This window comes from Rhinolophus sinicus, linkage group LG02, assembly GCF_036562045.2.
Source record: "Rhinolophus sinicus isolate RSC01 linkage group LG02, ASM3656204v1, whole genome shotgun sequence".
In the NCBI taxonomy this organism is placed as follows: Eukaryota; Metazoa; Chordata; class Mammalia; order Chiroptera; family Rhinolophidae; genus Rhinolophus; species Rhinolophus sinicus.
In genome coordinates this window covers 150,991,069-151,002,043 of record NC_133752.1, presented here as the reverse complement: position 1 = coordinate 151,002,043, position 10,975 = coordinate 150,991,069, and the positions used below count along the sequence as shown (strand labels likewise).

At 45.0% G+C, this 10,975-nt stretch overlaps 1 protein-coding gene across 1 annotated transcript; it reads left to right on the top strand.

Moving 5' to 3' along the window:
- The first annotated feature begins 1,413 nt into the window (after positions 1 to 1,413).
- Positions 1,414 to 4,292, top strand: LOC109443678 (lysozyme C, milk isozyme). Its single transcript, XM_074319203.1, has 4 exons — positions 1,414 to 2,007; positions 3,055 to 3,216; positions 3,797 to 3,875; positions 4,226 to 4,292. The coding sequence occupies exons 1-4, from the start codon at positions 1,869 to 1,871 to the stop codon at positions 4,290 to 4,292; spliced, it is 447 nt and encodes a 148-aa protein (XP_074175304.1). The 5' UTR covers positions 1,414 to 1,868.
- The last annotated feature ends 6,683 nt before the right edge of the window (positions 4,293 to 10,975 follow it).

Below are 10,975 nucleotides of genomic sequence, written 5' to 3'. Positions count from 1 at the left end.
TATTTGCTAGTACCCAACCTTGGTGGCCATTTAGCTGCACCTTCCCAGAGTTATTTCAGATCTTCCTAAAATTTCTTCTACATTGGATTATTTCACTTTCTCCCCCAAAGCTCAAAATTATCAGGAATCATAAAGATGTTGATGTATTTTTCATTTAGCTCTAGACCGTATACTTAAGCATATTGACAATCTAGACTGGAAATGAGCAAGAGATGAAGAAACTCTTGTCAAACAAGAAATGGTGGCTAGAAATCAATACTTGGGGTGGAAGCATGTTGGTAAGTCTTTTAGGGACATGAAGATCAATGTTGTTGGAAGTCACTCTGGCAAGTGACAAAAAGAGTGATCTCCAGACTCAGCCTTCTTTGGTTCAAATTTCAATTCCACCATTTATTTGCGGACCTACAGGAAGTTAATTAACTGCTTAGGAGTTTTAGTTCCTCATCCACAAATGTATTCCACATATATAAAAACATACATCAGTTCCTCCTCATAGGGTTGGTACGTGGTTTAATATGGTTTAAAAAGAAGCAAAGTGCTTAATACCTTATGTGACTTACAGTTGGTACTTAATAATTATGATTATGTAGAAGAGAAACTTGTGGCCTGAGACTGGCAAAGAGAGGCTATAAACAGATAGACTCTGGCTCAATATATGAAATGTTTTAACAGCATACCTGACATTCATGCCCAATAAATATTGAAGGAATAGGCAAGAAAAATAATGAAGAGACATTTCAGAGAATGGAATGGTGGGTGGGCCTCAGGATGTTATACATTTCCTATCACTGTACCATCTCAACAGATGGGTGATGCTTCATTTTATGTGTAACTTGACTAGGCCATAGGGTGCCCAGATATTTGATTAAACATTATTTCTGGTCGTATCTCTAAGAGTGTTTCTGGATGAGATTAACATTTGAATTAGTAGACTGAGGAAAGCAGATGGCCTGCCCCAATGTGGTTGGGCCTCATCCAATCCGTTGAAGGCCTGAATAGAATAAAAGGCTGAGTAAGAAAGAATTCTCTCTGTCTGTCTTTGAGCTGGAACATTGGTCTTCAGACTCAGGCTCAGACTGAAACGTACACCATCAGCTCTCCTGGTTCTCAGACTCAGACTTGTACTAGAACTTACACCATTGGCTCTCCTGGGTCTGGACTTCTCAGCCTACATAACTGCAGGAGTCAATTACTTTTAATAAGTAAATACAAACATATAAATATGTGTATCTGTGATAAATATACATATATGTATCAGTGATCACAGATAGTAGAGAGAATTCAAGTCTAGTTTGGGGTTTAGATTTGATTACTTCTTTTAGATGCAAAGATATTAAGAATTTAGTCTCTCTAGTGAGTGGTCTCCTGTTCAACCAGCGACTTACTGATTGCAGACGCCAAAAGAGCCTCAATCTCTCCAAACCCAGTGATGCCCATCATGGATCTCCCACTAGACTGAGCGGGAAAATACCTTCAGCCACGCACAGATAATGAGCCAAAATTTAGCAGAGCACACAAGGACAATCCGCTTTGGGGGACAGTCCAACAAAAGCACAAGCCTTGAAAATCATACTTCTTTCTCCTACCAACTCCTTTCTCTCCCCATTTCTCCCACTCCATGCATCTGCACAAGTCCAGAAATGCCCCCGCCCACTGAGACTTTATTCCTGGTACCATTCTTGGTTACATACCCTTCCCTGAAGTTCACACTGGCAGGACCAGTTTGGGGAATTAGCCTTGGGCAGCCAAGTCCTTCTTCCTGGCACAAACGCCAGCATGGCTGCCCATTCAGAGAGGCCTGTGGCCAAAGGGTATAAGAGACAACAGTGTCCTGGACAGACCAGTCTTGGGTTCCACTAGCTGCAGAAATGAGGTCAATTCTGATCATCCCCATTTTCAGCTGCTTCTTTGCAGCTTCCAATGCCAAAATCTTCTCCAAGTGTGAGCTGGCCCGCAAGCTGAAGGCCCAGGGAATGGATGGCTTCCATGGCTATAGCCTGGCAAACTGTGAGTATGAACCATCATCGTCCTTTCTGTCTCTGCCCAAAGACGCCCTCTTCCCCAACTCAGAAATCTCTCCCTTTTTATTTAATGATTTCCTCTCTTGTCAGGGCTCTCTCACTCCCCTGCCTGCTCTTCTTGTTTCTGACGCCTCTGCCCTGTAACTCCTAACTGGTTCTCCTTTTCTCTTTCCACTAGGGATTATCTTACCTATAACATATTTTCTTCTGCTTGTCCCCTATATTACCTTCCCACCCAATGGCCTGGAATTTCCTTGGACACACCCAAAGACTAACCTAACCACTTCATTTTACTGCCACACCTTTGCTTTCACCTGCATCCTTTTTAGTCCAGGTCTCTGCAGCACGATAGGTGCTGCCTCCAACTTACTTCCTCCCTTACTCATTTGTCTGCCAAAAAAATAACCCACCTCTACTAAGGCTGTCTCAGTATTGTTATCCTAGTGTCACAAGGGAGTTAGATGGGGATGGTGAGAACAGAAGATGAGGCAATGACCAGGGTACAAGGGCTGAGTCACCCATCACATAGGGAAGCACACACGGAGCTATTTCAACTTCCCTTGAGTATCTTCACTTTTGTCCATGCCAAACCTTCTCTTTCTTGTTACTCACAAAGATGGTTTTTCTGAAATTCCTTCCTAGGATTCTCCTCCAACTACCTCTCTACCTCTTCTCTTGTATATACCTTGAGGTAGGGAGCAAAAGTGCAAATACACGGCAGGAGTTGACTATTTGGCTGGGAGATGAAGCTGGAAAGGTAGACTGGGGAACAGACGGTGACTGGTCGATGGTTGAGCGTTACAACTGCTCTTACTGAACCAATTGTTATTACACACTCACCATGGGCTAATTATTGCTTAGGCCTGGGACTACACGGGGATTCTAAACGACCTCCAACATTGAGGATCTCATAGTCTTTGCATTTCAGTCTCAGTGGACTTTCACGTCTGGTAGCTCTAGTACAGCACACGTCGTCTCGCATTACGGAGCACGCTCCCTTTTGTATCCACACCTCTTGCCCTCTCTGACACAGGGGTCTGCGTGGCTCAGTATGAGAGTAACTTCAACACTCGGTCCTTTAATGGGAAAAACGGCAATGGCAGCAGTGACTATGGGATCTTCCAGCTGAACAACAAGTGGTGGTGCAAAGACAACAAGTATCCCTCAGCGAATGCCTGCAACATCATGTGCGACAGTAAGGACTCTATCCGCTCTCAGGCCTGGGTGGAGAGGGGGTGGGTAAAATAAGTGCCAAATTGATGCACTTCCGTAACACCTGACCATCGGCATGTGCTGGGGAAGCTGAGTATCCAGAATAAAAGGGCCCTCAGCAGTCCTCACACTAAAACAAGACTCCCTAGAGATTCTCCTTTCAAAAAGGAGAGAGATACACCCCTGACTCAGCCTCACCTTCATAGGTCCCCCTCCCTCAAGACATGTTATACTGTTCCTGGCACACACACCACTGCCTCAGCATTGCACACACCCACACACAGCACTCAGGACACACCAAGCAGTGGCCTGAAGACAAAGGCTGTCTCCCTGGTCCATCCAGTCCTGGATGCCCTCTGGAGGGAACAAGGCTTAAAAACAAATTCTAAGCAAAGGCACGAAAACCCAGGCAAAATGAAAGGCAAACCCACGGTATGAGCTCCCGAGATAAAGCGTTCTAAATCGCAAGGCTGTTTCCTCTGGGAATTCCCTTCAAAAAATGATTGGTTATTAGAACAGGAAAAGGGATGCTCCCCTCACCGCTCAACCACTTTTCCTTTCAGAATTTCTGGATGATAACATCAATGATGACATCCTCTGTGCCAAGAGGGTTGTGAAGGATCCCAATGGAATGTCTGCATGGTAAGGGGACCGTGAAGCGCACAGACCAGCCCCTCTGCCAGGGGTGGGCCTGGACTGGAGCTCAGATGCTGATGTAAGCAGCCTCTATGTGGCAGGATTTTCCCTGGACTTTGTAGGGAGTCGAGACTGTTCTCATGATGTGAAATGAGGCAGAATAATATTGCGACATTTTCACCACAGCTGCACTACCACTCCCACCCACACGTGTCTTAGATGGGCCAGGCTTCCCTACCTGGGCCTCTCCCACAGCATAAACGGACTCCAGTCTGCAGGCCCTACATTCCCTCTCAACTGAGCCCTTTACAGACTCCTGCCCCTGCCTCTGATCTGTTTTATTTCTCTATCCTTAGGGTGGCATGGGAAAATCACTGCAAAAACAAGGATTTGTCCAGATACCTGGCTGACTGTCAGCTATGAGACTGTCCTTGAGCACGGCTCCTGGAGAAAGTGGCCCAGAAGGCAGGGAAATTCCTCAAGGTTCTTGGGAAGCTCTGACTCTTCCCCCATCTCTGCCTCCAAAATAAAAATTACTCAAATTCAGCTGTCCCAAGTAGCATGTTTAAAGGCTGGGTCATGATAGAGACTTGTTACTTGATATAAACAGTTAGAAATCCTGTTCTGTCCAAGCCCACCATTGAAGATTCACATATCACATCTGGAAAGATAGTTTAAGGAAACTTTTTGCCGGAGAACTTATGGGTTACCCAGTCTGGGCTAAAATTGATAGCTGAACATAGCATTCCTGATGCTGACTGTGATGAAACCCATTTAGTAGAGGTGGTTAATATTATTCTCCATCACCAAGACAGGAAGTTCAGGATGAAACAGAAGGAAATTATGGAAGAGACTTGGTTTAGATATGAGGAAAGACAGGATTGGGAGAATGTCAGGATGATGATGTTGGCTAGGGTACATGACTAAGCTGCTACAACAGAGTTCCCAAAATATGGTGCTCTCACAAAATAGTCCAAGATAGGTAGACAAGCTACTTTATCCCACAGACATTCCGAAACCCAGATTCTTTCCATCTTGCCTTTCCATCATCCTCCACAGCTACTCAAAGTATGGCTCATGGACCAGCAGCATCAGCATCACTTGGGAGCTAGAAAGGCAAATTCTTGGACCCACCGCAGACCTACTGAGTCCTTGTTGTAACCTCTGTTTTAATGAGCTCTATAGGTGATCCTTACGCACAGAAACATTTGAGAAGCCCTACCTTGCGGTATTGTCCTCCTCTACCTGGACAAAGCTGGATTGAAGGCACTCTATGCTCCTATTTGCAGGAAAGGGAGTAAATGTGGAGAAACACATAGGCAATGTTTTAAGGCCCAGATATAGAAGAGGTACATGTCGCTTACATTTATACTCCAAATATAGAATTTAATCACATGCCATTCCTAGCTGCAAGGGGGCCTGGGAAATGTAGTACTGAGCTAGGCAGCTATGTGTCCTACTATAATATTATATCCATGGCAAAAGGGGAGAACAGATTTTAGTGGACAATTAGCAATTTCTACCATAGTAATTAACAAATCACTTAATAAAGTGAATCGTAATCTCATTCCAGTAGTGTAAATGTATCATTGAACAAGTATGACTCATGGGATATAACCATGTAAGAGTATTTTTGTGTCCTACCATCCCTTTCAATTTATTCTGTGGAGTAGCTTCTCCTGACTTTGGATAAAAACTCAGACAAGTACCATGACTTTTATGGTCACCCCCAGGTAATGAAAGTACACCAACTGTCCAAGGAATCCTCCTCTCTTCTCTCCAGCTTTTTTCCTGACCTCTCCTACATCTTTTATAGACTAACAATGGAAGATCAACTAAAGATGCAAACATATTTCCACAATCTCCTTTTGTAAATATTTGTGGTCTTGCATTTCACTTTGAAAAGTGGCATCTATTGTCTTGACACCTCCCGCTGAAACTAAAACAAAGTTTCCCATTTAACCTCCTGATACAGTATCTTTTAACAGTTTACAAAGTACTTTCAGAGACTAGGTCTTATTCCACCACACTCTGTGTGTTACAGAAAGCAAAGCACTGAAGTGTCACTCCCCGATTGCCACTGTCACTGCCTTGCTGCTCCTCCAGCTGCCACCTTCCAGGGAGCTAGCTCTCTGAAGGGGTATCTTCATTCCTGCTGCTGCTCCTACAATTGCTGGCTGGACTCCTTTCCTTATCTGGTTGGCACTACCATAGCGGAGCCCCAGTGGAAGGTTTCCAGGTAGGAGAAGAAAGGAATGGAGGGACAGGAGAGTAAAGTAAGTGGGAGAGACCAGCTTGTATTCTGGCACCAGTATAACACAGCTTCTTATCAGGGCTAATTCTCCCCGTTTTTCTGGAACAAGTCCTCTGTACCTCCACATTCTAGGAGGTAACAAGGTAAGCTCTCACAACTATCCAAGGACCCTGTGTCTTCCGGCGGTACAGTGATTATTCCCAGTTCCTACCCCGTCCTGCCATGTGACCTTCCGAGCACTACAGTGGACGGGGTATATTTCCCCACCACGTGGATGCTGAGCTTGGCCATGTAACTTGCTTTGCCAATGGAATGTTAGTAGATGTGACGAAGTAGACACAAAAAAATGTGCCTGCATGGTTTTGTTTGGCCTCTGGTGCCCCTGACTGCCAGAAGAGAGCATGCCCCAGGTATCTGCTACCCCTCCGCCCCCCACCTGGGCTCCAGAATGGAACACGTGGAACAGATTTGAACCCAGCCCAAATCCTGGCTCCTAGAGTCCCCTGCCCATTTCACTCCACCAACCCACCAGACCCAGGAGCAAGAAAAATAAATGCTGTTGTAAGCCACTGCGTTTTGGGGTGGTTTATGACACAGCAAAATAAAAGCTGGCTAATACTTTTCCTTCCCACTGTAATTTCTCAGAGTTGTCCCTTTCACTCTCCACCACAAACCCTACCTCCACGTTGATTACTAGCAAGACTCTAAGGACTCAAATTCTGTACCTCCCTTGATGGATTTGCACTATATTTAGTTAAAATGTTTACTGAGCTCTTACTTTGTGATTAGTTGCCCGGGAAAGGGATTTAGATGGGCCTACCCTTTGTCATATTACAATCCCAGGGAGGAAATCTAAAGACCCCCACCCAGAATAATCCAATCAGTAACTAATACAAGTGGACCTTTAATCAACATCGAATGTAGCTTTCTTCTCCCCACATAAAACCAATAATGAGTGTATATACATTTTTTGTAAATGATAGTTCTGCATTTATGAGATAAAAAAGTTAATTTTTTTTTCCTTTGGAGCACTTCTTTGGGCAGAGCTTTGGATGCAGGATATTTTTATGCACCCCTGAAAATGCAACATTGTTCTTTTTAATCCTTTTTAAATCAACTGAAGAGCCCAGGCAAAAGAAAAACAAAACCCAAAGACTCACCCTGCCAGATATCAAGACATATTATAGGTATAGTCTATAGAAGTTAAGCTAGTGTGGTATTGGTGTAAAGATAGGCAAACAGATTAGTGGGGCAGAATGGCAACTGTCACAAATATGGTCAATAGGACAGAGACAGCACTGTATTGCAGTAGGGAAAGGTGGTATTTTCAATAAATGGTGGCGAATCATAAAAGCATATGGCTGCTTTTGTTATCTTTTATTCATCGCAGAGCTCTCTGTGGTATTAGGAGGAGGAGGAACAGACACGCATCTTTGATTCTAACCAGGTACGAAGTTTTAATAAACAAAAATTTAAAAACAGAAAGCAGGACAGTGAAGTAGCTTACCTTAGAGCTGCTGAATCAAATCAAACATCTGTCCTAAAAATTAAAGTTGAGCTTCCTTTTTTTGAAGGGAGAGTTGTGATAGTGAACTGGATGTGGGAGTAGAAGAGAGGGATAATGGCTAGGCTTCCAGTTTGGTCACTGGGTGGATGATACGCCATTCACTAAGCTGTGAAACAGAGATAGAATGTGTTGGAACCAAGCAGACCAGGTGTGAGAAAAGTTAGATACACTCCTCAAATCCAACCATCCACGGGGGCTCAACAGTGAGGCCAGGTGGTATTGCCTGATGATACCAGGATGGTGACAGTCCTAGTGACCTGGTTGTAAAACCAGGGTGGCCAATTATTGCAGGCTGTGGGATATAGGCAGCTGAGCCACTTGGGGACCCCAAAGGATTAAGAAAATGAAAGAAATTCACAAAATATTGTCACTACTAGAGGAAACTTTGAGCTAGATATCAAAGAAAACTGAGACTATGAGCTCTTGCCCATTACATTATCTCTGGTCGCTGGAATCCGAAGGCATCAACCTCTCTACCCCAGCCACACACCGGTCACAAGTCTGAGAGAAAGAAAATCCCATTTGCAATGACATGGATGGATCTTTGAGGGCATTATGCGAAGGGAAATGAGTTAGAGAAAGACAAATACTGTATAATCTCACATAGACACAGAATCTAAAAAAAATACTAAACTCATAGAAACAGAGAACAGATTGGTAGATGTCAGGGAGAAGGTAAGCAAAAGGTGCAAACTTCCAGTTACACGATTAGTAAGTTCTGGGGATATCATGTCCAGCTAAATTTAACAGGGTAAGCAGCAGAGCCAGAGGGCTTCCTTAAAAGGAGGCCCTTATCATCTGCAGCATAAGAGGAGACACAGCTGAGGAGCAAGCTAAGGACTTAGTAAGAGTTGAACTTCAAAGAAGCTTAAATGCTCAGCCAAGGTTGCACTGTTACACTAAGGTCCAGGGCCTGATTGGAAAAACCTAGGACCATAGAATATGGGATGAAGACATCTAGGTAGAGGCCCCTGAGAATATTGGCTCTGCAAACTTCCCTGAACCCTCAGTTTGCAGAGATGATCCTCACACCCTAGCAAGAGCTAGCACTTCTCCCATGTAGGAAGACACTATGTACTGTAATGAGTCCCTCATTACTTCCCCATTTACTTGGGTGACTATACACTGGGAAAAGGGGAATACTCAGTCCTTTCAAGACATAGGTCTGACACTGATACCCAGAAACTGCAAGTGTCATCATGGTCCTACATCATACTGGGGGCCCTTCCACCAGCTCACTGAAGTTGGGTGCTGAGCCCACAGACCGGCCAGAGGATAAAAATACCCAGCTTGAGCCCCTGGTACGGCACTATTCCTCGACTCCATCAACTGTCTTCTTGGTAGTAGGTAGAATGTATTGGGCCCCTTCCGTCATAGAAGAGCTAGCAGTACATCCTCACAGGGGTGTGTATTTCAGGTATAGGTTTCACCTTTCCTACTCACAGAACCCTAGCCAGAACCACAGGCATGAAATTTCACACACATGGCACCTGACACGGAATTCACTGCATAGCAAAGGAGTGACCCACTGGTTGTATCACATACTGCAGCATCCAGAAGCGGCTGGCCTCAGGGATCCCTGGAACTGCCTACTGAAAATACAATTGAAACACCAGCTTGGAGGAAATACTTTTCAACGAAGGGTGCAATCCTTCAGCGATCTCTATGTAAAGTGCTACATTCCACTGGGAAGAATAAATGGGCTGACAGAGATGGGAGCAGAGTAGCCCTATTTCTCATACCCAGTGAGCCACTGGGTGATTCCCACACTTTAGGCTCTGCAAGGTCTTGGTCCCAAAGAGGGGTGCACTCTTTGCCAGGAGATACAGCAAGGATCCAGTGGAGCTGTAAGTTACAGCTGGCACCAGGCCATTGAAACTGTTGAAGAACTAGCAGGAAAGGAGCCCCCATTTTTGCAGGAAAATTGACCAGCAGGAGGAAGTCGAGCTTCTTTTACACAATACGATTAGGCAAAACCCAGGTCATCTACTTGGGTGCTACATTGTTTTTCGGTTCCTGCCATAACCAATTACCACAAACTTAGTGGTTTCAAGAAACATAAATGAATTATCTTACAGTTCTATACGTTAGAAGCCCAGTACAGGTGTCTCCAGGCTAAAACCAAGGTATTAGCGGGTTGTATTCCCTTCTATAGGCTCTAGGGCCGTCCGTTTCCTACTCATTCAGGTGCTGGCAAAATTCAAGTCTCCTGCAGTATAGAACTGAGGTCTGATTGTTTGCAGGCTGTCAGCTGGGGGCCATTATTCAGCAACTACATACCTCTCCCTGGTCCCTGTACAAGGTCCCCCCACATCTCAGAACCACCAGAATCCTTCTCACACTGTCATTTGTCTCTGATCACAGCTGGGAAAAGTTCTCCATTTTTAAGGACTCGTGATTAGATTGGGCCCACCAAAATAATCCAGGATCCTTTCCCCATCCAAAACCCTTATAATCTTAACCATGATTATACAGTCCCTTTTGCCAAGTAAGGTAACAGGACCCAGGGATTAGGATACGGACATTTGGGGAGATGCTTTTTCTACCACAGGTGCAGCTTGGTACTCCACCACCCAACTGTAACTGGACATGTGCAGCAACCCTGGCCTGAGAAGCGTGATCACCAAAGGCTCAATACTCCTCGGGAGTGTTCGGTTCACACCACCAGGTAAGCTACCAAGACCCACCAGCGTGACAGCCAAGGATGAAGGGAATTTAGAATGTTTAGTGGAGGGAGCTGACAAATTGTACCCCCAAGCCAAATTGCAATAGTTGTAATTCATCCCCCTAACCTTCATTCCTAAGAGGCCCCTCAGGAATTGTGCACCACCAAAGCTCCTTTCAAGAAAATCTACTGTAGTTACCAGCCTCCAGCTCCCCCACCTTTTGACCTACAAGGTGTCAGAGGCCACCCTTCCCTTAGGCTGCTACCCTTAGGGGGCTACGACTGAACACAGAAGGGTTACTAGGCCATTTCTTCTAACAGGGAACCTTTGTTAATCAGCCAGCAGACTTTCTCATAGTGTGGCCTGAGGTTCTTCCTACCAAATCCTGTTTTTCCTGTGCCTAATAGAAGCCAGGACCTTGGAGGAGTGGCAGCTGTATGTGGCCTTCTCAACTCACCACTGCTGCTGAGTTTGCAAAGTGGCCATCGAAATTTCTGGGGTGCTAAGAATGCAGATTCCCTGGCCTCTACTTCCTGCCCCCCCCCCATCCAAAAAAGTGCTCTTGGGCCTGTTAATTTACAAATTACCTTGAGTGATGGGTGGACGCTAGTGGTTTGTA

Coding starts and splice junctions, on each gene's coding strand:
- LOC109443678 (XM_074319203.1), top strand. CDS start 1,869: ATGAGGTCAATTCTGATCATCCCCATTTTCAGCTGCTTCTTTGCAGCT. Junction 2,008..3,054: donor TGGCTATAGCCTGGCAAACT/GTGAGTATGAAC, acceptor TCTCTGACACAG/GGGTCTGCGTGGCTCAGTAT. Junction 3,217..3,796: donor CTGCAACATCATGTGCGACA/GTAAGGACTCTA, acceptor TTTTCCTTTCAG/AATTTCTGGATGATAACATC.